At 33.3% G+C, this 25,940-nt stretch overlaps 2 protein-coding genes across 2 annotated transcripts; one reads left to right on the top strand and one right to left on the bottom strand.

Moving 5' to 3' along the window:
• The first annotated feature begins 7,043 nt into the window (after positions 1 to 7,043).
• On the top strand, positions 7,044 to 10,745 carry LOC114180281 (eukaryotic translation initiation factor NCBP). The gene is made up of 6 exons (XM_028066573.1): positions 7,044 to 7,312; positions 8,112 to 8,207; positions 8,306 to 8,410; positions 8,559 to 8,636; positions 10,058 to 10,177; positions 10,261 to 10,745. Exons 1-6 carry the CDS (start codon positions 7,139 to 7,141, stop codon positions 10,390 to 10,392), a joined length of 705 nt encoding a protein of 234 aa, XP_027922374.1. The 5' UTR covers positions 7,044 to 7,138; the 3' UTR covers positions 10,393 to 10,745.
• Positions 10,746 to 13,171: 2,426 nt separating this feature from the next.
• Positions 13,172 to 18,212, bottom strand: LOC114181385 (superoxide dismutase [Cu-Zn] 2). The gene is made up of 7 exons (XM_028067824.1): positions 17,984 to 18,212; positions 17,785 to 17,886; positions 17,208 to 17,303; positions 17,078 to 17,109; positions 16,733 to 16,808; positions 13,841 to 13,894; positions 13,172 to 13,337 (listed from the first exon to the last, which is right to left on the bottom strand). Exons 1-7 carry the CDS (start codon positions 18,075 to 18,077, stop codon positions 13,309 to 13,311), a joined length of 483 nt encoding a protein of 160 aa, XP_027923625.1. The 5' UTR covers positions 18,078 to 18,212; the 3' UTR covers positions 13,172 to 13,308.
• Positions 18,213 to 25,940: the final 7,728 nt, after the last annotated feature.

The following is a 25,940-nucleotide window of genomic DNA, read 5'->3' on the forward strand; positions in this document are numbered from 1 at the left end:
GATTCTGAAGAGATTCAAGATGGAAGAGTGCAATGAGGCTATAATTCTAGTGCTGCCTGTAAGACCCGTGAAATTAATTAAATTAAATAATTAATTAATTAATAAATAAGAGTAGAAAGAGCCTTTATGGCATTAATTCTTGTTTGGTGTGATGTGGAAAAGTATTAGTTCAAGTGGTTGAGAGTACTTTGTTTGTATAAGAGGACTTGGGTTTGAGTCCTATGTATGCCAATTATGTGTTGTATGGTTTATTATTTTGTTTTGGAAATGCAATTGTGAATGGTGAGTGATAGTATAATCCTATGATTATAAAGGTTATCACCGAATGTGATTTGGCATGGTGGTTATGCTTTGTTCTTGTGGGCAGCCAAGAGGGTTGGGAAAACCATAATAAAGCCCAATTTTGTTTTATTTTTAAAACCCATTTTTAACACACATATAAAAGGCAAATTTTAGGTAAAAAGAAGGGTTTCTGAAATTGTTCTATGGCAGCTTGAGAGGAGAGCGAAATTGGAGAGTGAGAGGTTGAGTTGGGTGTGCAAGGGCTGAAGCAAGAAGGAAATTGTGAATCAAGGGTTCTATCTTTCTTAATTCTTTAATCATTGATTCCAGGTTAGGGGGTGCTAAACTTGTGCGTTCTCAATACTGTATGTTGTTGTGTTTTGCCCAATTGGTTTCTGTTTGATTGAGATTCGTGTGGTATGTGTTGTGGTCCAGAATTTGGTTGATTGGGATTGTAGGTAAAGGCATGTTATGCAGTTGTGTGAATTGAACGAGGGGTTTTGGGTACTGATAAATTGGGTTATACTCACATTGCATCTTGAGGGTCCAAATTGTGTTTGCAATGCGTTTTATGGTTTGATTGATGAATTAGAGATAAAGACTATGAATGTATCGCAAATTGGTAATGGTTGAGTGTTTCTGTGGCACGAGCAGTGGCGAAACTCTGCATGTTTCGCCCAAGCGACTCCTCCTCGCCTAGGCGAGAGTTGCAGGGTCTCGTGGTTAGGTGTTGGTTCGCCTTTCTCGCCTAGGCGACCCGGCATCAGTGTTGAGCGACTTGCTTCTTGCTCAGGCAAGAGTGACTCGTCTAAGCGAGGTCGCGAAGGGGTTTGGTAACTTTGAGCGCGATATCTCGCCCAGGCGAGAGGTTTTGAGTTTCGAGCGAGGGACACTCTCACCTAGGCGAGAGTGGCTCGCCTAAGCGAGTCCTCGAAGTGCAGTAGGGTTATTTTTGTAGAAACCTCGTCTAGGCGAGGTCTATGTGTTGTTTTGGGCGAAGGTGTGACTCGCCCAGGCGAGAGGATCTCGCCTAAGCAAGATAACGTGACGTGGTTGTTGTTTTAAGCTCGCTCAGGCAAGGTGGGTTAGCCTAAGTGAGGCTGAGAGCTTAGCTTGGGCGAGGGTCCCTAGCTTAAGCGAGCTTATGTGAAATTCCATGTTTGTGTGTGCTTGTATGTATGATTTGGCTAATTTATCTTAGGTATTGGATGTTTATGCATGTGGTGTGATGTTTGGGCTTGAAGGACTAAGTCCAATAGGGGTCTGGGATGTGCTCGGTGGTTGGACACATGATGGGCATGGAACTGGTTGAGTTCCCGTCGACTACTATTGGGTGAGGAGTCCTTAGTATGGTGATTGCATGTGTCGGGCGCACGATGGGCAAGGAACTGTTATGTTCCCGTCGGCTACTATTGGGCGAGGAGTCCATAGTATGGTGATTGCGTGCGTGCCAGGGTCCAAGTGTGAGACTTGGATGTTTTACTACAGACGAAGAGTCTGTAGGGCAGGACTATGAGCGGGATAGGCTCATAGGGTTGGACCACGAATGAGTTAGTTTCGTGGGAGCACAGTGAAGTCCCAAGATCTAGTTCATGCATATGACTCATGAAGGACTATGAGGTCATGGTGGGATGATTTGAAAAGTATGAGAATTTAGTTATGTTATTTTGGGTTGGGAAACATATTTATATTCATGTTTGTTTATATATATTGTGCATAGCTCACCCTTTTTGTGTGTGTGTGGCGATGATTGGATAACTTGTTATCCGGGAGCAGATGATGTGACAGGTGGGCCAGGAGATGCTTAGACTCGGAGCGAGGGCTAGTAGGGGATGTTTTTATATATACATATATTCTATGTTTTATCATTTTAGCTTTGAGAATATCATGTAAATCTGGCGGGAGCCACTGACTTTTATTTTAGTTTTATGAAATTATGGACTCCTGATTTTATAGCTTATTACATATTAAAGTTTTAAATTTCCTTTGTTTTGGGAAATAGTTTTATTCAATGCGGTATTTATTGTATTTTGAATTTTATTTATTTAATATCAGTAATATTCCTTAGGGATGTTACAATTGGTATCAGAGCAAAAGTTTTGAAAATATTTTGAAAATATTTTGGGGCTAGTGGAGAGTGAGCTTATCGATGTGTTTGTTTGTGGCATGTTGTGTGTTAAATGTGAAAAGATTTGTGTGGTTTTGTTTGACTAAGCGACTGATTTTTAACAGTTGTAATGTGGCGTATCCAGGCTATGGCAGTTGCTAAACACATCCTAAGGTACCTAAAAGGCACTATAGATTGGGAATTTTCTTCCCAAAGGTTGATGACCATAATGGAGCAATGCTTGAGGCATTTTCAAACTCAGACTGGTGTGGAGATATAGTTGAGAGAAGAAGTACATATGGGTACTTATTAAGATATTTGGGTGCACCAATCTCTTAGTGCTCAAAGAAGCAAAATGTTGTGGCCTTGTCATCATGCGAAGCAGAGTACATAGCTGTCTCAGAAGCAACTTTTCAGAGTATATGGCTGGAAGAAGTTTTGAAGGAGTTGAAGCTGGAATACATGAAACCAATTTAGCTCAATATAGATAACAAATATGCAATCAACCTATCAAAGAACCCTACACTACATGGAAGGAGCAAACACATTGACACGAAGTTCCATTTTCTTTGTGATCAAGTGAGCAAAGGGAAGTTGACATTGACGTACTGTCACATAGAAGAGCAAACAACAGACATTTTCACCAAGCCTCTGAAGCAAGCAAGGTTCGCCAAGATGAGGAAGGATCTTGGGATGACTAGCCTAGAGTTTTTGGATTAAGGGGGGTGTTGACTTGGTTAATAAAAAACTGAATCAGTTGTAAACAATAAATGCAATCAGTTATGCATTGTTGTCTTAGGAATAGAAATAGGAGTAGCCTGAAAACATGTATAAATACTACAGTTTTCTTTCTGTAAATGTTGTTGAAGAAACTACATCCATGAAAGTTTAATAAAATACCTTACTTCTCTCTAATCTCGCAAAAAGGACTTTTCCTTCTTTCATTCTCTGCGACATAGAGCATGTGTGTGTCCTGCAAGGAGAAAAAGGTGTGACTAAAATATGTTTGTTTCAATTAGGCCATCTTTTACTCATTGCACCCCACCGTTTACAACCTACACCCTCCCATGCATCTTGTTTCACTTTTCAACAAGTTTTTATTTACTTATTTATTAAATCTCGCCTTCTTTTTATACACATTTTTTTTCTAAAAAGATAAAAAATTTGAAAATCATAAAAATTTACAAAAATAGAAAATTCAAGAAATACAAAAAATAATTTTCTTTCTCTTCTAGTGTATGTCTGGCTATTTGCGTCGTGTGACACTGATTTTCAAATAATTCAAAAATACAAAAAATATATAAAATTTTCAAAATTTAAAAATATCAACATTTCCTGCCAAGAATTATTTTTTAAAGAATTATGTAACTTTGATTTCTCATTTTAAATGAGAATACGTAGGACTAAGGTCAATCTTTGTCGGACCCAAGAAAACAAAAAAATATTTTTTTATTTTAAATATTATTTGTCTTATTATTTTTGGGAAAGATTAATTTTTTGAAAATGACATTAACTTGCATGTTTAATTAAAGGTACTGTTCTCGAGCGGGCATTATAGGGTGCTAATACCTTCCCTACATGTCACCGACTTCCGGATCCAAAGATCTGGATTTTTCGTAGACTTGCTTTATCTTTATGGTTTTCCATATTTTTCCAAAATAACTATGATGACAACTCAAAATCTCTTTTAAACTAATTTCTTTTCGGTTCGTCGTCCCATTGCGATTTCTGTTGCGACAATGAGTATAATACACAAACACATACCAACCAAATGCAATTCCAACACAAACAATGTAATAGAACCTTAAACTTTGGAAAAAAAATGCGAAAAGGACCTAACTTCCCTTACCTGGACAGATTTTAGCAAAAGACACAAGCACTCAAATAACAATGTCATATTTTATTATTTTTGAAATAAATTTATGAATATATTAAATACGTATCATATCTCTTATACGATGTGTACATTCCAGCTCTTAACTAATTAAAGGTCAATTTTTTCATTTCTATTTGTAAAGGTCAATTACCTAATTCCTTGTAATTAAAAAATAGTTAATTTAATTTAGAATTTTGTAAACCATGACACTATCAAGAATTTTAAAAAGACATATTTAGAGACGTATTGAAAAAACATAGAAGAATGTATTTCTATCCATTTTAATAAAAAATCTTTTAATTCCTTCGCTAGTTTCAAAGGGTTAACATTTTTCTTTATATACCCAAATTTTGATTTTAGAACTACTACTGTCATGAATATTTATATCCTTCTAAATATTTTTAATATAATTCCAACCAATTTTAACTAAAGTATTTTGGTCTAAAAATAATTAATAAAATGAACGTTATGACCTGGTCTAATGAAAAATAAATATTATTTTTAATTTAGGTGTTATAAATAAAAGCAACGTAAATATCTCATATATGTCTTTAAAGTTGTCAAAATGGGTTGGAACATAAATTTTTATTTTTTTACAAATTTCAATACAGGTTGATTTTTGATCCGGCTCATCTACAACTCGACTCATCCGGGTTGAATCCGTGGTGAGTCGGGTTGGTTCACCAACTTGCAGATAGAAGGGTCACACAAGTGTTTTTTATTTATTTTTATTTAGTTGAGTTTTACATTTGAGTCATGTTAGGTTGTTTTTTTATCTAACACATAAATGATTTGTATTTTTTTTTGTGTATTTGGATTGTATTTAAGTTTATTTAGATTTTAATTAGAATTACAATTTAGTTTTGACTGAAAAAATAAAAAAATAAAAAAATACTATTTTTTTTAATTGAGTGAACTCGTGAACCAATCCGTTTAACCATCCAACCCGTGGTGAGCGGGTTCAAATTATTTTAACTCACTAAGAAGTGAGCCGGATTGGGTTGACTCACTAAATCATCAACCCGTAGTGGATCAAGCCGAATCGAGCCGAATTACCCGTTTTAAATTAACTATTATAAAATTACACAAATTAACTTTGCATAAATATTGGAATGAATAATAATGTAATTTTTTATTGGTTTAACTAATCGTATAGTACCCAGTTTGGGACTAGTGTGTCATATAGGTACCCGATTTTAAAAAGTATCAATTGCATCCCAACTTTTGAAAATTGCTTCAATTAGGTCCCTTTCAGACAAAGTTGACTAACGCCGTTAGTCAACGTGCCACGTGTCAATCTGTGTTTTTTTTGATTTTTTTTTAAAAAAATTATTATTTTTTTTTAATTTTTAATTTTTTTTAAAATTTTTTTAAAAAAATAAAATAAAAATGCCACGTGTCAAGTCCTTGTGTGTGACACATGGCATTGTCAGTGCCACGTGGTATTGTAATACCACGTGTCAGATGTCATTGTGTTGATTTTGATTTAGTCCCCATTTATGTTTTTTCGTTTCAATTTAGTACCTACTTATGTGTATTTGATTCAATTTTGACCTAATAATTTTTAATAATTAAAATATTTTTTTATAAAATTAAAAGTAATTAAGTATAAAAGTTTTACAAAAATTAAGTATTTGATATTTATATTAAAATTTAGTGGTAAAAGTCATTTTATTAAGTCATTTTTAATAAAAAAAATTAGTATAACATTCATTCCAATAAAAATCTTGATTTAAAATTAGTAAGAGACAATATTGTTCTATTTTGAAAAAAAAAAATTAACAAAACATGAGTACTTAATAAAAAAGTAATTAATAAAGTAATATGTTAAAAAGTCGTTTTTAATAAAAAATATTAGTATAACATTTATACAAATGATAAATTTGGTCTGAAATTGAGAGAAACATTATAAATATTAGTACTTAATTTTGTAAATATATTTATACTTAATTAATTTTAATCATATAAAAAATGGATTACAAAAATATTTTAATTATTAAAAAAAAATTGGTACAACATTGAATCAGATACACATACTTAGGTACTAAATTGAAACAAAAAACATATATGGGGACTAAATCGAAATCATCACAATGACATATGTGATAGTGACACTAACATGTGGCATTACAATGCCACGTGGCACTGACAATGCCACGTGTCACACACAGGGACTTGACACGTGGCATATTTATTTATTTTTTTTTAAAAATTTAAAATTTAAATTTTTTTAAAAAAAAAAATCAAAAAAACCACATATTGACACGTGGCACGTTGACTAACGGCGTTAGTCAACTCTGTCTGAAAGAGACCTAATTGAAGCAATTTTCAAAAATTGAGATGCAATTGACACTTTTTTAAAACCGGGCACCTATTTAATACACTAGCTCCAAACTGGATATTATACGATTGATTAAACCTTTTTATTCTATTGATTTGTTCCAAATGATTTCTGCAGACAAACAGAAAATTACAAAGTAACTTTTTTTCAAAAATAAATAAATAGTAAATATTTTTTTTCTTTTTCTTAAAAATATACCATATAATTATTTATTCAGTACAGCAGAAAAATGAATAAAAATCTATTATTGTCCTTGCCAATAAATTACTAGTAACTTGTAAAAATATCACAAAAATAAAAAAACATGACACATACAAACAAAAACACGATAAAATCTATGACATACAAATTTTTTATCCAGTAAAACAAAACTGAGTAAAAATAAATAAAAAAGGTTAAATTATTTCTGAACTGAAGCTACATATAAAGCTTAAAAAACCCAAGTGAAGTTCATTTCTCTGATCTAAAAACCTTAACGTTGAACGCAGAAAGGGGGAAAAGGGGATTAGGGTTTGGGAAGCAGCGAGCGATTATGGATTTCACAGCGGAGAAGAAAGAATCAGAGAACAACAGCGCCAATAACCCCGAAAACGCTCATCAAACGTTAGATTCTTCTTCTCAATTGGCGTCGGCAATTGATTCAAACAGCAAAGAAACCGAAGAACGACAATCGCGTGAACTCAAAGCTGGTCTTCACCCTCTGAAGGTTTTTCTTCCTCACTTTCATTTTTGTTTCTTTGCAACTGAATCGCTCTTAGCGCTATCAAAAATCTTATTATTAGTACTATTATCAGTTGTAGGAGTAGTAGCACTTTTAACTCTGAGGCAGTTATGGTCTTTTACTCCTATCAGAACGATAAGGTGAAACTTCAATTTTGCGTAGAGAATGAGATCAAAAGTATATGGAGAACTGCATCTAAGTTTTGTCTGTTATAATGCGATTGTTCCATGAATTAGGTTAATTTTGACTCATAGCCTCATCCGTGGTTTGCAATGAGAAGTTTGGTAATTGATTGATTTCTAGGATTTTTTTAGTTTTTGGGATTTATTGGAGAGTTAAGGGTGTAACCAAAGCTTGCATTAAGTCGTATACATGTTGAGGTGCAGTGTAATGGCTTAATTAAAGGTTTTGGATTGTGGTTATTTATTTTTTTCCGAAGAACAGGATAACGGATTTGAAGTTCTGGATTGATTTTTGTTGGTTGTGTAAGGGTAGCATGCTTTGATTTATCCCTGTCTCAAGGATCTTTCAATTTGATGTTAGGAGTGTTCTAAATATGGAAGAGTTGAATGGCTGCTGTGTTGGATGCTTCTTCTTTGAAGTAGATATATCAGAGATGCACTTTGAATTTGATTCAGGGTCTTAATTTTACATGCTTGTTGATTATGTGTCAAAGTTATGTTTGTTTGGCTCTATCCTTTCTCCTTCTTGGAGAGCCTGTTTGTGCTACTAGACATTTTTGGTTGTTGATATAGTTTATGTTTGTGGTGATTTCTGTGAGCAGAACAAATTTGTCTTTTGGTACACTCGTCGAACACCTGGGGTTCGAAACCAGACATCATATGAGGACAACATAAAGAAAATTGTTGAATTTAGTACGGTGAGGTCTTTGCTTTGTTTAGAGTTATAGTTAAATATTAGTTCATACTTCGTAACATATATCCTTACTTTTGTGATTCTATGATTGTATGTTAATAGGTTGAAGGATTTTGGGTCTGCTATTGCCATCTTGCCCGTCCTGCTTCTTTGCCTAGTCCCACAGATTTGCACCTTTTCAAGGAAGGGATTCGCCCTCTATGGGAGGTATATACTTAAAATTCGTAGCTGAAGTTGCATTTTCTGTCTGATTGAGAATTTACAAGCTGTTCCATTCTTTAGAAAGGGAACCAGGGATAAATGTGTGTTAGATTTGTTTTAATTTTCACTGACACAACATTTTCTTTTTCTGCAGGACTCTGCTAACTGCAATGGTGGTAAATGGATTATACGGTTCAAAAAGGTTGTCTCGGGTCGTTTTTGGGAGGACCTGGTAAGTGCAAATATTTTCATCTCCGATATTTATTTATTGAGTGATTATTTATCTTCGTGCTTGCATCAAATAGTTTCACTGAAATTTGGTTTTTGATAGATCCTCATGGCATGGTTTGATATATGTACTTGATCCCACTCAATTCTATAACTCTTGGTTGTGGTTATTGGTGACTAAATTTTCCATTGAAATTAGGGGGATGTCAGTGACAAGCTAGTAACACTCGTTTTAACACTTGATTAAATTTTATTGAAAACTACAAAAGTATGGGTGAGACTCATTAGATAAGAAGTGAGGACGTACCAAAACTGTGATTTCCTATAAATATCAGCCTATAATAGACTATGTCTTGCTAGCATTTCTCTTAAAATTATAAAGTATTCTGCTCATTGAAATGATTTATGGACCTCAATTGTTTTTGTTGATTTTAACCTCTGAAACTGAAAACAGAAACCTAGGTTTTGATTCCAATTTATGACTTAAATTTTCTTCATTTGTAAAGCATGATTCCACAGGGTTGTTCATAGTGCATTCATTTGAGGTTTTCAAGATTTAAGCTCAACAAATTTGTTTGGGGATAGGGAAATGTTTCTGAAGCCTCTGTCAGCAGTTTGTTTTTTAAAAATTGAATAATGAAAATGAAAAGGAATACTTGTTTTTCTAAGTTCGAAGAGTGGGTCCTCTAGTTTCTGCAGCTCTGGGAATGACACCAGTATGGACTACATATTGGATCCAGTAGACCTATGTATTTCTTGTGGGGAAGATTTGATATATTGAATGTAGTGTTAACCAATTTCTGCTTTCATCTTCAAAGAATCATTTACCAAAATGGCTGCCCTCAATAATTTTCTTTTGCTTTGTTTGTCCCCTTACTTTGTTGAGTGATATAACTGTTAAGCTCTTCAATTTTTCTGGAGGTTTATAGATATTCAGCCTACCCTATGTGCAAATTGAGATCCAATAGAAGGCAACCAATTCATTTTTGGACTTAATAGAAACATTGAATCCTAATCCTTTTAGAAGGATCAGGGAGTGGGGGTACCTGGTTCGTTGGTCTTATAATTTTCATTCGTGTTTCTTATTGTGGAATAATGTTGAGTAGCTAGGCCTGGATTAATTCTACTTGTTACTTGAATTTGCCCAAACTACACTTTGTATTTTTTTCACCCCATTGATATAAACAGTATGTAGTGACAACTTAACAAACGTATGCCCTTTATTTGGTTTACATATCATTTTATTGCTTAGGTCTTTCCTTACATTTTTGTAAATTTTAGTGATGACTTTGACCAGCTAAATTACCATGTGGAATCTGTTGGAGGAATTGATTTCGTGATCTACACCATTGATGCAAATTATATTTTTCTTGCATAATTGGAGACTTAATTTTTAATAGTATTATTACACATGGCTAAGTGCAGGTTCTTGCCTTAGTGGGTGACCAATTGGACTATGGGGATAACATATGCGGTGCAGTGCTAAGCATTCGTTTCAATGAGGATATATTGAGTGTCTGGAATCGCAATGCTTCAGACCATCAGGTTGGCATTTTAACTGAACCTATTTGTTTATACTTTATACATTCATGCATGTTCTTAGTATTGTTCCTGCTTTCTCATTACAGGCTGTAATGGCCCTGAGAGATTCAATCAAACGTCACTTGAAGCTTCCTCACAGCTATGTTATGGAGTACAAACCCCATGACGCCTCTCTGCGAGACAATTCATCCTACAGGAACACTTGGTTGAGAGGGTAGATAGATGTAGAACCGTGTTCTCGCCAGAATCCCTGCAGTGGAAGCTATATTGCATACTCTTGTAGCTTCCATTCAGCCAGTGACATCATTGACTACAGTCAATGATGGTGGTTGTTCCAGGACTGGTTTGTCTTTTGAATTCAATGTACAACTACATTGCTACTTTAATAGAGTTTCATTTGGTTACTTGGGGTTAACCCTAATTCTGTGCAATGTGTCTCCTAGTTTCTGTAAATAAACTTGTTTGTGTTGCTTTTCACCGTGCTTATAGACAGAATCATGGCCTCTTCCATCTGATAGATGATAGGGTACTCCTGTAGTGCATTTCTACATAAAGGCCTTAATCCTTTAAACTGAAGTGTTGCAGGGGCTTCTACTATCTCCATTAGAAATGTTGCATAACGTTTCAATCCTGAACTCTTTAGAGGGTGATACACTCGATTGTTTTTTGAAATTCTAGAAGTGCTATATGCTCCTTCTGCATTACCAATTGCTTGTACTTTTATTTATTGAATTTATAATAATAATATTAAAATGATTTTGTGGTTTCATATTAAAACAATGTATTTGACTAAATTGAATTTAGGTGTATTTGATTGTGGTTTCAAATATTGGGATATAAACAAAGTCTTCATAGATTATAAAAGAATGTGAAGGAGAATAGTATGGCTTAAGTGTCTGGAAGAGAAAAATTAAATGGTTATTTATTTTCATACAAGAAAGGAATTGTTTTATAACGAAATATGTTTAGGTGATTTTTTAAATAATTTCAAATTTAGAAATTTATGAAAATAAATAAATTATTTTAGGAATTTTAAATTATTTTATTTTATCATCTTTCAAATCTTTGGTTGGGATATTGTTAATTAACTCGGATAAGAATATTGTTGATTTGACATAATTTGTTGATGTTTTAAATAATAGTAGGATTATTTTCTAAGTAAAATATAATCATGGTTATTTATTAATATTGAAGTTGTTTATATCCTATGATTTTTTTAATTGATGTCACTTATTGATTTTTCTGATTATAATGTAGGTAATAATTAATTTTCAACCAACATTAGATAACTGTTATTTTATAAAATATATGGAAGAATTTATTGATTTATAACGTTTGAAAGGATTTCATGGATTTTTGGATAATATATAAAGTCTTACAAATAAAAAAAGCGACAAAAAAGAAAAATAAGAAATGATAAAGTTTGGATAAGTAAAGTAAATTTATTATAATAATTTTTAAAAATTTAACATTTAGATTTTATTTTGTTGTAAGAATTAGACAAACACATGAATTGATCTTTCATTGAATTGGTTTGAAAATGGGTCAACTGTTAAAAAAAAAAGTCAGTTCACAGCAGGTCAATGACACATTTTTTAATAAAAATTCTTAATAAAACGTTATAATAATTTTCCCTTAAAATAAAAAATCTAAATTATTTGTCATTTTCTTCTCAAGAAGCTTGTTATTGTTAAAAGTTATTATTATATATTGTTGAACCTTAAATCTAAATATGTCTTTATATTTAACTTGTATGTGAATTTTTAAGTTAAAAGTTTATAAAATGTCATTTTTAGTTCTTACTATCATTATGAAACTATATTTGTATTTTGAAACTTTATAAAAGATGTCCTTTTTAGTTCTTAGTATCATTAAGTTATGATATTATATTTCTTTACTAAAAGTAGTGTGATTAGTTCTGTTTTCAATACATGGGATTTTCAATTTAATGTTATCTGAAGTAACAATTTTCCATCTTTGAAGATTCTATCTACTGCCTAAAAAATAATGTTTGAATCATTGAAGCTTCATTTTCAAATCTTCAATGCACACATCTTCCTCTAGAAATGAGCAATGTTACATTTGGTTTTGATGATACTAAACAAAATTATGAGTTATTTTTTTATTTTATGTGTAAATGATTTAATTCATGCATTAAAGTTGTTTGGGTTTATGCATCTAATATTCATTCTATGCATTTACAAAAACTTAAACCCTTTTTTTAAAGTGTTTTAGAACATAATAATTGACTATGACGGATGATTTATTATCATAATTGACATAATTAATTACTTGAACTAATTATGAATTAGCTGAACTAGTTATCGATTCTGTGGAGCTTGATTCAAACACAAGCTTCATGAATAATTGATTATGACCGGAAATAATCAATTAAATTGTTCTTATTAAATTTTCATATTCAATTAACTACAAAAGAAATGACCATCACTAAAAATAATCAATTAGATTTTTAGTTCTATATTGATTTAAAAGACTATATATATTTTGAAAGTAACAAGTCATACACAATTATAAATAATTTGTAATAGTTTTAAATATCTCTCCAACAGCAAAAATGTGTTTTGCTTCGGAAATCTCTAAGAGGATTTTGACTTAAAGATATTGAATGATAACTTGGATAAACGCTTGTTCTTTTCTTCTTTTTTTGGATTATCCATGATATAAACTGATATCTTTCCATGTTTTTTTAATTCTTAGTTGATTTTCTTTACACTTTAATTTGTTATTTTATGTAGTAAGTTTTATACATAATTTAGTAATATTTTTTACAAGCTTTTAAGAGGATTGTGATTTCATTTCAATAGGTGAAAGAAAAACATTCATAATATGATATTAAAAGATATTGAAACAATGCTCACTAAAATTTAGTAATTAAAACTATATGTAAATTCATTTACCGTCATATCCATCATATCAAATTCTTAGGTTCTTCTTTCTTACCATTTTCCTTGTTCTATGATCTTTAAACAAGTAACAAACTAACAATGTAGCAGAACATTATATTATCATAAGAGTTGCTATAACAATGGTTACAGTTTAACTGGAATTTCATACAAAAATCAAATTATATTGTATTAGCCATATGTGAATACATCATCTATAGACAAATTATCCTAAACGGATGATTGGAGCCCAATGATACCTGATCAACAATTAGCCTTTGTCAGGTTTCAGCATACAAAGCAAAAAAGCATTATGAGTTCAACCTATCATATTTAGAGTATATTTACATAAACTTCTTAGAAAATACCGATAAGATTAAAAATTAAAACAAACTTCTCCACAAAATAAGTTTAGCATATACATAAGCTAATTTATAGAAACATTCTCATATTAACTTCTCCAAAAATTGTTTTTTAACTTATGCAGAACTTAATTTTAACTTATTTCATATTTCTTTCTTTACTTTCTTCTATAAACCTTATGGATAATCACTTCAAGTATGTAATAGATAGTAACTTATCTTAGTATGACCCGAGAAGTTTTTATCATCCTGACTACAAGAATGTGTTTCAAAACTCAGTTTGACATGAAAAACAATTCATAGCAGAGGAACCAAACCACTTGCATGCAATGGATTAAAATAGTGGAAAAGATTATAGTTGGCTAGTGTCCAGAAACAATATGAAGAAAAGTGAGTATTACCACATGCAATTCTTGCACCTGCATTCCCAGTACTTTTGCTGAGTTCATGCCCACCTGTTTCATAATAAACAAAAAGTCAAAAACTCCAAAGATGGTGTAAGTTACAAAAACAAAACAGCGATTCCATAGTCTAGATCAAGAGATTTTAGTCCATCCTGAACTCCAGAAATTCAAACAAGCAAAAGAAAAAAAAATAAAAAATCATGTGTCCATTCTCTAGCCATCACTCAAACAAATGTTACTTGTCATTTTTCTGTAGACAACAACTCTCTATATTCACCCCTTTTTGTTGTTGTTTCATTCATATAATTCACAATACAATTTATAGACTTATTTTTCTGTCCGTTGTACTCACAAGGGCTATAAACGGCTAGTACACTACCTACCCACAATGGCTAACTCTTTAATTACTATTAAGACTCCGACTAATTAATTTAAGTTTATTCTAAACCTAACAAAAACTCTCCCGTAAACTTAAATGCTTCTTGTATACTTCATCTCAGTTCTTTTATTCTTCATCCCTGATACATGTATAAAAATTATTCCAACTCTCATTTTGCAGGACAAGAAGTTATTTCATATAGACATAACCATTCCAAAAGAAACCTTCAGCTTTTATATGCAGTGGATCAAGGGAAAAAATCTACAGCAATGGACAGTACACGAACCAGACAAGAATTTAACTTTGAGTTCTCATTTAGAATGGCCCAAACTTCTGGACCTCCATCACATCCTTTCAATTGAGTCCTAAGCCTTAGATCTATAGGGATTCATATCAGGCAACTTAGGAAATTCCTAAGGTTCTTTATACTTTGAAAATATAATTGAACAATATTTAGAATCTTGAAATATGTGACCAATTTCGGAATCACTATTAGTGGAAAGGGCATCCAACTGCATAAAAACATGAAACTTAAGGGTGAATGGGGGTAATAGGTTGAGACATGTTTTGTTTAAATTACATTGAGCCCACATGTCATAATTTTATTAGTAAAATGGAAATTCATTTTCAGTCAGTTACCAAACTTCGGATATATGTATTGGTTGGTCCTTGAATTTATGAAACTTGTTACCTATTTATTAGGTTTGTCGAATGTAGGAAGATATTAAGAAGGCTTAAGAGGTCCACACACTCAATATGATATGATACCATGTTAACAATTAGAAAAAGACTAGAGAGGGATGATAAGAAAGGTTACCCTGGGGTGTGTTCATCATCTTCATCCTCTTTGCCTTTACATGTTTATCATCGTTGCTCTATATTGATGATTTTCACTCAAAGGCTCCTACTAATTCACTTGCTCTAATATCTTTATTTGCTACATAACCATCTTTGGTGATGACCTTGCAATAGCAATTACGAAAAGGTACTTGTTTCACTTTGTAGCCCTTGTATTTCTTTAATAATACTTTTGGCACGATACAAATGCTGGTTGGAAATGGAGGAGGTGTCAACTTAGTTCTAATGTCCGTGGTTCATAATTTTCTTAGTTCTCACCAGGCAAAGGTGAAGAATTATTGCACTTCATGCTACCTTTACTAAGTAACTAGTTCCTCTTTTTCTAGATATATCACCCATTGATTGTCACTGGATTTAGACAGTGAAAATTTGTCCAAGTGGTTAGGGTGATCATTTTATGGATAGCTTAATTTTTTAAGGCTTCACTCAAGTTTATGGTCAAGAATATCATGATACCGCTTCTGTTATATCTGTTTGTCTATTGCTGGCCACGGGTGTCGTACAGCCTTTATTTTAGCTAGACATTAAAAATGTGTTTCTTCATTCTGAACATAAAGAGAAGATCTATATAGAGCAATTTCCTGGTTTTGTTTCTTAGGAAGAGTCAGAATGTGGTTTGCAAACTTTGACAAGCTCTTTGTGGTTTTAAGCGGTCTCCTTGTGCTCAGTTATGAAGGTTAAGTATTGATCTTCAACATTTTGGCAGGGTTTGAAGTTAATCGGTTTATAACCAGGGATGATCAGGTTGACATTATCAACTGAAACAGTATTTATTCCATCCCTTTCAAATCAAAGATTTGGGTTCTCTCAAATACTTTTAGGTATCAAAGTAATTCAATCTAGCCATAGAGTTGTGTATCATAGGAAGTACGTATTGGATATTCTTGAAGAGGCAGGCACAATAGACTGCAAACCAACTTACCATCCTATGGATCCAAATATAAAGGTTCTTCCAGGATAGGGGAGCCCCTTTCTCATCCTTGAAAGATATTGGAGACTAATTGGTAAGCTGAACCATGTTACCATCACATGACCAGATACTTAATCTGTTGTTTCTATGGTGAGTGAGTTTCTCTAATTTCTTTTATGATACATTGGGATGCAGCCATTCGAATTTTGAGGCATGCAAAAGGGTTCTTGATCAAGGTTTATTATAAAAGAATAACGGTCATACAGATGTTGATTGGGTTAGGTTCCCTTTTGATAAATGTTCTCTACCTTGAGATATCTTAATCTTGTTGGAGGCCATCTTGTTCTTGGAGAAGTATGAGGTTTGAGGTTTTAGCTATATCTAGTGCAGAAGTAGAATATCATGCTATGATCTTGGTTCCTCACTTGCCTACTTAATTGCCTTGAATATTACACCAAAGCTCAAATATTCAACAAACATAAGAAAGGCACAGGTTTTAGACTACAGAGCTACTTAGGGTGTATTTTTAATAGAATGGTATCAACCAGGGCCATACCAGTATTTCACACATTAAGCTTACAATATCAAGCATGAATGGTACTGAATACCCATTTCTATCATAGGAAGATTACTTCAATGAAATTACAATACAAAAAGTAGGGGAAAAGAAAAGTTAGAATTCAAAGTTGGAACAAGAAGAAACCTAGTGAGCAAGTTTTGTGGCCAAATTTTAAAATCTTACCCTTTCCAAGATCATCAGGATCAGCATGCACAACAACAGCCCTCCCAATTATGGAGTGAACTCCAGTTAGTGGAATCTACATATTGAAAGTGAGAAAGGGAAAATTAAGTGTTCTAGTCCCAATTACATTACATTCAAATTTCATAAATAAAATTATCAACCAAGTGAAACAATACAAAGGAAAACCAATATTGCGCAATGCGAGTGCCTTTGAACATGTGATTGATTTACAGAGGGGTAGATTAAATCAAATCACATGAGATGATTCTCTAAAAGAACAAAGAGAACAAATTACGAAAATAACATTGAGTAACACCGAACAACACTCATATTTAAATTCTTTACCTGTGTATCTCTAATAGAAATCTCAGCAACTCCTGCAAAACAGAAAGCCCTTTGGAAATTTCCCAGCAGACAATTCTTGAAAAGTAGTCAGAAATACCAAAATAAATATGAAAAAGAAAGCAGATAATACCATCCGGCCCTGCAACAATGTTGCCCAAATCACCAGCATGACGCTCATCATCTGAAGGAGCCCCATGATCCTTCTTCAACGGATTGAAATGAGGACCTAATGCAAAGAAGTCAAAGCTAAAATTTGCCAGAAAGTTGCATGTTTAACTTATAGATTATTTCAAAGAAAAAAAAAAAGACTTCATTTTCATAGGTTTTTAAGTCAATATTACATCGCCAGCAAATCATATATATAACTGGCAAAGCAACTATTACAAAATCTTTTAATCATACGACAAATCATGATTGGATTTCAATGTAAAAAATAAAAATCATTAGACTCTCCATATTCCAATTAAACTCTTTTTTCTTTCTTTCTTCTAGCAAGTTAAACAATTGAATTATAACCCAACTACAGACACAAAACAAGTGAATTCAAAAAGAATTCAGGATTTCTATCACCCTTGTTTTTTTAACTCTTCTTTCTCAGTCTTCCAAATTAACAATTGTAAACCTTCCTTTTAATTTTGCTACAAAAGGTAGGTGGAAGAGGAATTGTACAAGTTTGATGATAAACAATGATGAAGAGAAGAGAGAACCGGTGGAGTTGCAGCCATTGGTGGTGTCACCAAAAGCATGAATATGGAAGCCATGAAACCCTGGTGACAACCCTGTTATTCTCCCTGTCACATGAGTGGTTCCTACACAATCACAATGAACCAGACCAATAAGCAAATCAATTTTCCAAACTGAATGTATAGTGCAGAGTCAGAGACATGAAGAGAGAAAGAGAGAGACCATTGGGGTGCTGAAGAAACTGAAGAGAACCTCTAACGTTGTTGTGTCCGATGATGAGAGCCACTCCTTTGGGGGTTCCGTTTGCAGCTTTCATCTTCTTTTCTGAAGATAGTGGAAAACACTAATCTGTGTTCTTGGATCGTTAAAACAACCACAAAAGGAAAATAAAGGGAATTAATAAGAGATTTGGTTTTTTTTACTCGTGAATTTAACTCGAGGAATATGAGGAAAAGGAAAATCAAATCCATACATTTATTTTCGTTTGGTTTAGAAATATTTTAATGTAGTGCTGGTGTATATGTAAATAAATGTTATGATATATATATATATATATATATATATATATATATATATATATATATATATATATATATATATATAATAGTATGTGTGAGGGATTCTATGAGAATAACAAATTATCATTCTCAGGGTTGTGATTGTGTTTTATGTTGGAAAAGAATATGGTGTTAAGCTAAACTAAATCAAGAGAGTAAATTGGTTTTTAATTTTTTTTAAGAGATTTACTTTTTCTTAAACATTTTTGAAAACTGGCCTTATTATATAAGTGAATGTAATTGTTGAATTAAGATTGATAGAAATTACACACAAAATTAATACAACAGTAATGATATGTAAAGATAAAGAATGACAAAGATTACACAAAAAATTATATTATTTATAGTCATTTAATGTTAGAACAAACAAAATTTATTATCTTTTTGTTATGTTTATTAAATGCAAAATATAGATGATAGGAAACAAAAATTTAATCACTATAATAAAAATACTTTTGAATTTGGTTTTTTTTTTTTTTTTTTTTACGTCTGAGTAAAATCTAACGCTACATTTGGAGATGTCATTTGATGTCAGGGTCGAAACTCCGATGTTCAAGAATGTCTGTCACCATAACGTCCAATGTCTCTTTTTTCCAGCACGCTTGAGAATGCTTGCAGCTAGGGCTGGGCAAAAATAACTTAATTGTACTGTACTTAAGTTAACTGTACTGTTTTAAACTAAAAATAACTGAATTATTAATAGTAAAATTAAACTGTACTACTTTTAAGTTAAAGTTTAAAATACTGTACTGAAAACAGTTAACTGTTTAGACCAGTACAGTTAACTGTGGTTTCATTTCTCTTAGAATCTCATTCGGTCCCTTGAATCAAATTGGGTCCACAAGCAGAGTGACACACATTGATTCGATCACCACCGAGACAGATCTTGCCTCGCCGCCGTCGAAGGTCGCCGTTGAAGGTTGTGCCGCCGCCGTCGAAGGTTGCGTCGTCCTTCCTGAGATATCTCTTGTTGCTGTTCATCTTTTTCTGGCTTTAGGTTTTCATTTCACTTCTCTTTTTTCTCCAATTCGATTTTTCCCTTCAACCATTCTGTATAATTTTGACCCATCAATGAACAAATTCGATTTTTGTGTGTACACACAGAATTGTGAAGCATCAAAAGTTGTGAAAAATTGAGCTTGATCTGAAAGTTTAATGTTAGGGTGATGGTGATTAAAGGGATTGATTACAAGCAATTCCACTTTATGTATATGTGAATGGAAAAGGGATAAGAATGTCTTTTTGTTGTCTTGTACACCTACCTAGAGACAAGAATGCTTGATTGCTAGTATGATGATGTTTAATGATGTAGGGATTTGAGTGGGACTTTGGTGTGTTTTCTGGTCTTGAAGGCGTTGAGAAACCAAACCCAAAAATTTATGAGATTGCACTTGAGAGGTCTAGAAACATTGCACCTGAACAAACTTTGCATATTTTACTATAATAGGCGAGGTAAGATAAAGTAGGGTAGGTGAGATATGTTATCCTGTTTTGTCATTGCAATTATAGGCTTGTTATTTATTTGGTGTTGTTGGTTTAGTTCCCTAATCGTGGTTTTGCTTTTGTTCAAGTTTTGGTGTGATTCTTTGTGTCTGTTCTGGAGATGTTTTGTTCAGTTATGATTTGGTTGATTGTGCACGGTGTACTTTGTTTTGTTCAGTTATGAAAATCACAATACACTACACTACTATGCTGTTCTACCGCTAGCCTTGTGGGGTTGGGGTATGGGCCCTCTATTCTGTATTCATGTGCTGTTATAATTTCTGATTACTATTTAGTGATTGGATTTCATGTTTTAGGGAAATAATGATTGTTTTTTCTATTTATAGATTACTTTGAAGAAAACCTATTATTTCTCAAATATAATATTTCAGTTTAGTGTTATGAATCAAGTGTTATAGATAATGAGATTTTATATGGCTTAAGCTTGATAGGTTGTCTAATTGTTCATGTATTGCCTCCAAGACTCGTGTTACTTTTCATTCTCTGTAGTTTTGACTTCATTATCTCTTTATTGAGAATGAGTGCAATTGGTGTTGCTGGATTGGATCAAGCAATCCGAACCACACGCCTCACAACATACACATACATGTTAATTAATTAGCTCCTCCAAAAGGGTTGTAGGGTTACTACTCCAAGAGTGAGGGAGAGAGTACTGCACTATGCAATCTCAAACTTCGGATACGTTTCCCTCTCACTATGAAAACGAACCAATTTCCTGTTATGACCCAACATTTTACTACACCAAACCCTTTTCCATTGTCTCTGAAAGCAACCTAACATCCAAACAAGGAAACAACCTTCACCATAAACCCCCCGAGCCTGAACCAGTTAATCTTGCCGTGGAGACTTCTGTTAAGAAGAATACTCAAACCCCCAGTAAAAGGCCTGCCAAGAGAGATAAACACAGCAAGACCAGTGTTGCTGGATCATGCAATCCGAACCACACGCCTTGCTTATGTGCCTATTTTCTTTCTATCATGTTTTATGATTCTAGCTATATAGATTGTTTTTTTCACATCTACTATCCATTTCAATTTGACTCTTTTGTGCTAGAGGATGCTAGGATAGTATTCTATTGGTTAATAATCTTGTACTTTGGAGACAGATGACCATCATATTTGGAAGGTTTCCGTCTGCATCACATTAGTCAATGAATGTGGTTTTCATTTGCAGTATTTTTCTTGGAGCAGGAATAACTTTTGGTTTCCGTTTGAATATGGATTATTCTATCATCCAAACTGAGTTAAGCATTTCAAATGGTGCTATAGAAGGATAGGAGGATCTGTATTGTGGTTTATCCCCTATATTTAAGCTTGTTAAATTCTCTTGCTTCTACCCTTTTGGTAATAAAGAACAAAAAGAGTGTTGTTGGTATTGTCCATAGTTTTATTTTACGAATATGTTAAAGCCACATGATGTTATTTGAGCAATGTTTCAAGGATTATTTTTGTAAAGCAGGTGTGAAGGAACATCTTATATTCTGCTAATTTGCTATCTCATTCAGTGCAAGACATGCTCACATGATGTGCATCATTTCAAAATGTGAAAGTAATTGAAAAACACCGTTCTTCTATTGTTTATACATATTATATTGCTTGTGCTATATGCTATTTGCAATGATGACTATCTAGCCCGTTAGAAATATCATGTTTCATAGCCTTGCCCAGATTTCACTAGTAATTGTGTGTTTTACTTGAGTGGATGGGTCTCTTGGAATATTTTTTTTACTGATATAAATATGTAATCAGGTTGGAGAACAAAACATTCAAGTTTATAAGCTGTAATCTTGGATCAGATGGATTTTACATTGCCAGAAACCGTCGAAACTCTCACACCAGCTACTTCTGGGATTGATCCTTTACCTCCTTGTATGGCTACATCATCAACTGAGCATAGTAAAGGTCGGTCAGATGTGTGGGGGCATTTTACCAAACAAGATCCTTATTCTGAGAAGAAGGCTAAGTGCAATTACTGTGGTGATTTGATTAAATATTTGGCTGGAACAAGTGGGATGAGGAATCATTTGATAAGATGCAAGGAAAATCCAAATAGAGAAGCATTCAAAAGGAAAAAAATGTCATCATCAACTACAGAAGGGGCTAGTGTTGGCCCTTCACCAACAATTTCTAAGTTTGACCAAAATGCATCTCGAATGAAGTTGGTGAAGATGTTTGTGAAGTCCGAGCTTCCTTTTCGATTTGTGGAAGATGAAGACTTCCGTGACTTTGTACGATCCTTGCAGCCACGGTTTGAGGTCCCATCCCGCACTACATTGAGGCGTGAAATGTGGGAACTCTATGAAGAGGAAAAAGCAAAGTTAAAATTTTTTCTATCAAAGCAGTGTGGGAGGGTTTGCTTAACTACAGACACATGGACTTCAATCCAAAACCTAAACTACATGAGTTTAACAGCTCACTTTATTGATGAAGATTGGAAGCTTCATAAGAAAATTTTGAATTTTTCTCAAACAACAGGTCATTCAGGGGAGCTCATTGCTAAACATGTTGAGGCTTGTTTGAATAACTGGGAGTTGAAGCGAGTCCTTAGTGTCACTGTGGATAATGCTACAGCAAATGATGTTGGGGTCCAATACCTCAAAAGAAGGATGTTATCATGGAATTGTCTTGTCTTAAAGGGAGAATATGTTCATATGCGTTGTTGCGCACATATATTAAGTTTGATTGTGAAGGATGGGTTAAAATAGATAAAAGATTCAATTTCAAAAATACGAAGTGCAGTATGTCAAATCTTCTCCAGCTCGATTTGCTAGATTCAAGGCATGTGTTGAATAAGAGGGAATTTCTTATAGAGGTCTTGTCTGCCTTGATGTTGAAACCAGATGGAATTCAACTTATCTAATGTTAGAGGCAAGCTTGAAGTACAAAGATGCCTTTGTCTTGCTAGATATGCAAGATAAGAAATTTGGTGCTGAAATGGCCAAAAGTAGTGGTGTGCCACTAGAAGAGGATTGGGAATATGCGAGGTCTGTTCTACTATTCTTAAAGATGTTTTATGAGTCTACCATGCGGATTTCTGGTTCTTCTTATGTCACTAGTCATATGTATATGAAGGAAGTGTTTGGAATTGGTAAAAAGATTCGACAATATTCTGAGAGTAATGATGTGAGCATAAGATTGATGGCAATGAGGATGAAGGGTAAGTATGACAAATATTGGGGAAATCCCAATGGAATTAATATCTTATTATTGATTGCTGTTGTGCTTGACCCAAGGAGTAAGTTGAATTTTGTTAATTACTTCATTGACTATTTATTTGAACCTAGCATGGCCAGTGGATTGAAATCAAAATTATTGTCATCTTTAAAAACACTTTATGATCAATATCAAGGGGTTGAGGAGGGCTCTCAAAGTAGCCAACAAGAATCCCAACTAGATGATGAAGATGATGATCCTCATGGCATGAGCTTCTACCTAAGAGTTACAGGACGTAGATTTGATTATATATCAGAGCTTGATAAATATTTGAGAGAGGATCCTGAACCTTATACAAAGTCAGTTGAGCTTGATGTTTTACATTGGTGGAAGGTCAACTCAACTAGATTTCCTATCCTTGCAAACATGGCTCGAGAGGTGTTAGCTATTCCCATCTCTACCGTAGCATCAGAGTGTGCATTCAGTACAGGAGGAAGGGTAGTTAATCCTTATCGTAGTTGCCTAACGCCTAAAATAGTGGAAGTACTTGTTTGCACACAAGATTGGTTAAAAGGAACACCTTTCTCTATACTTTTTAATGAGGATCCTAAAGAGCTTGATGAATTTGAGCAAGGTGAGTTTATATGAAAACTTTATATATTTTTTGGTTGATACTTTATATGAAAGCCTAAAATATATATTTTTTTGTAGATATAACTTCTCAAGACGAAGTGGGACCTTCAAGTGCAATTAATTTAGATGATTGAAGATGTATTAAGATGTATTAACATTTTGATGTTGTTTATGGGAGAACCTACTGGAGAACCTATGTATTAAGATGTATAAATATTTTGATTTTGGTGTATTGAAGTATGAGACTTATTTCAAGTATTATTTCCTAAGCACTTTCAAATTATAAACTTTATATTATTATTGTGTATTACAATCATATGTAATTAGTGCAATTCGGTTCAAAATAATGCAATTCAATTCAAAAACAGTGCAATTCAGTTCAAAAATAGTGCAATTCAGTTCAAAATCAATGCAATTCGATTCAAAAATAGTACAATTCGGTTCAAAAATAGTGAAGTTTATTCAAAATCAGTGCAATTCGATTCAAAAATGGTTCAAAAATAGTGTAGTTAAGTTAAAAATTAGTGTAGTTCAATTCAAGAATAGTGCAGTTCAGTAAAAAATAGTGCAGTTCAGTTAAAAATTAGTGCAGTTCAGTTCTGATATAGTGCAGTTCATAAAACAGTTCAGTTTATAACAGTTCAGTACAGTTCATATTATAGTGCAGTGCAGTTCAGTACAGTGCAGTTCAGTTCAGTTTATTTTTCAGAAAAACAGTGCAGTTCATACGAATTGTTTTTTAGTTCAGTGCAGTTTTTGGTAGTTCAGTTCGGTACAGTTATTTTTGCCCATCCCTACTTGCACCAAGGTGCTTATGTAGTTTTAGTGAAAATTTTTGGTGCAAATGTTGGTGATACCAACCTTATCACGAACGGAGAAGAGGAAAGACCTTAAATTTCTAGTGTTTCCATATTATACTTGTCAAGTTGAGTTTGTAACTAGATTAATTATTACATAAATCTATGAAGTGTTAGGAACAAGACAATAAAAGAAAGAATAAAGGAGAGAAAAATAGACATAGAAAATTTAACGTGGTTTGACGTACAAATGTGTATGTCACATCCACGACTACACTAGGAAGTATTTTTATTTCTGGTGTATCTCAAGCTTTACATAAGGTCTTTTATATAGTAAAATAGAGAACCACATCTCACAATTCTAAGTGATGTGGGACTAAATCAAGCACCATAATACTAACAATTCTCCCACTTGGGGTTTGATTTACATTACCACCTAGTGTAGTGCCTTCATCATCAATTTTCTCGAAGGCTAGTTGAGCCAATGCAAAGCCTCAACTTAGTTGTTGTGACAGTCTTGGTCAACATATCAGCTAGATTCTCTACACCTAGAATCTTCAACAAAAATAAGTCTCCATCATTTATCAAGTTTATGATAAAATGATACTTCAATTCAATGTGCTTGCATATGGAATGAAGAATTGGATTTTTAGCAAGACAAATGGCACTTTGACTGTCATTGAACAACGGAGAGTCATCTTGCTATTTTCCTAATTCTTTTAGAAGATTCTTTAACCATATCATCTCCTTCGCTGCTTTTGAGATAACTACATACTCTGTTTTAGTGGTTGAAAGGGAGACTCTTTCTTGAAGTTTGGACTTCCAACTGATAGTTGTACCACCCAACGTAAAAATGTAACCTGTTGTGCTTTTTCTACCATCCAAATCACCTCCCAAATCTGCATCAGAAAACCCCTGTAAAGTTAGATTACTTCTTCTAAAAGACAAATGCATTTTTGAAGTGCCCTTCAAATATCTTAATATTCACTTCACGCCTTCCCAATGCTCCTTTCCGGGATTTGATAGAAACCTGCTCATAACTCCCACTGCATGTGCTATATCAGGTCTGGTGCAAACCATATCATACATCAAACTCCCTACTGCAGATGCATATGGTGTAAAACTAAGGGTCTTTAGAATTTAGGATTCTCACACGATAAAACATAATAGAGCACTAACCTTGATCCATGAGAGATCTTGTGAATATGCGTTCTTCAAATTTGTAATCTTGTGTGTTGTTCAACCACCGTTTCCTAATCTATCTCTTTGCCTTTCTTTCTCTTCTCACACGTTCTTGATGGGTTACTATGAAAAGAACCTTATGGCCAGAGACAGAACCCCAATCCTCTTTATAAACCAACATCCATCAAGTTGGTTTCTATTTTATTTTATCTTTATTTTATTTTATTTTATTATCACTTCCCATAATAATAACTGTTCCTGCAAAGAACAAATAAGATCTGTTAGGCACAAGTGTCACCTTACCTATATACCCGCTATCTCCTCGGTTGGCCTCTTCCCATCTAGCAGATATCCG

The sequence above is a fragment of the Vigna unguiculata genome, chromosome 4 (genome assembly GCF_004118075.2).
Source record: "Vigna unguiculata cultivar IT97K-499-35 chromosome 4, ASM411807v1, whole genome shotgun sequence".
In the NCBI taxonomy this organism is placed as follows: domain Eukaryota; kingdom Viridiplantae; phylum Streptophyta; class Magnoliopsida; order Fabales; family Fabaceae; genus Vigna; species Vigna unguiculata.

Excerpts from the sequence above, each read along its gene's own strand:
- LOC114181385 (XM_028067824.1), bottom strand. The coding sequence starts at position 18,077 with ATGAAAGCTGCAAACGGAACCCCCAAAGGAGTGGCTCTCATCATCGGA. Across the intron at positions 17,887-17,983 it reads GTTTCTTCAGCACCCCAATG|GAACCACTCATGTGACAGGG; the intron begins GTCTCTCTCTTT and ends GTGATTGTGTAG. Across the intron at positions 17,110-17,207 it reads CATTGTTGCAGGGCCGGATG|GAGTTGCTGAGATTTCTATT; the intron begins GTATTATCTGCT and ends TCTGTTTTGCAG.
- LOC114180281 (XM_028066573.1), top strand. The coding sequence starts at position 7,139 with ATGGATTTCACAGCGGAGAAGAAAGAATCAGAGAACAACAGCGCCAAT. Across the intron at positions 8,411-8,558 it reads GGATTCGCCCTCTATGGGAG|GACTCTGCTAACTGCAATGG; the intron begins GTATATACTTAA and ends CTTTTTCTGCAG. Across the intron at positions 8,637-10,057 it reads GTCGTTTTTGGGAGGACCTG|GTTCTTGCCTTAGTGGGTGA; the intron begins GTAAGTGCAAAT and ends GGCTAAGTGCAG.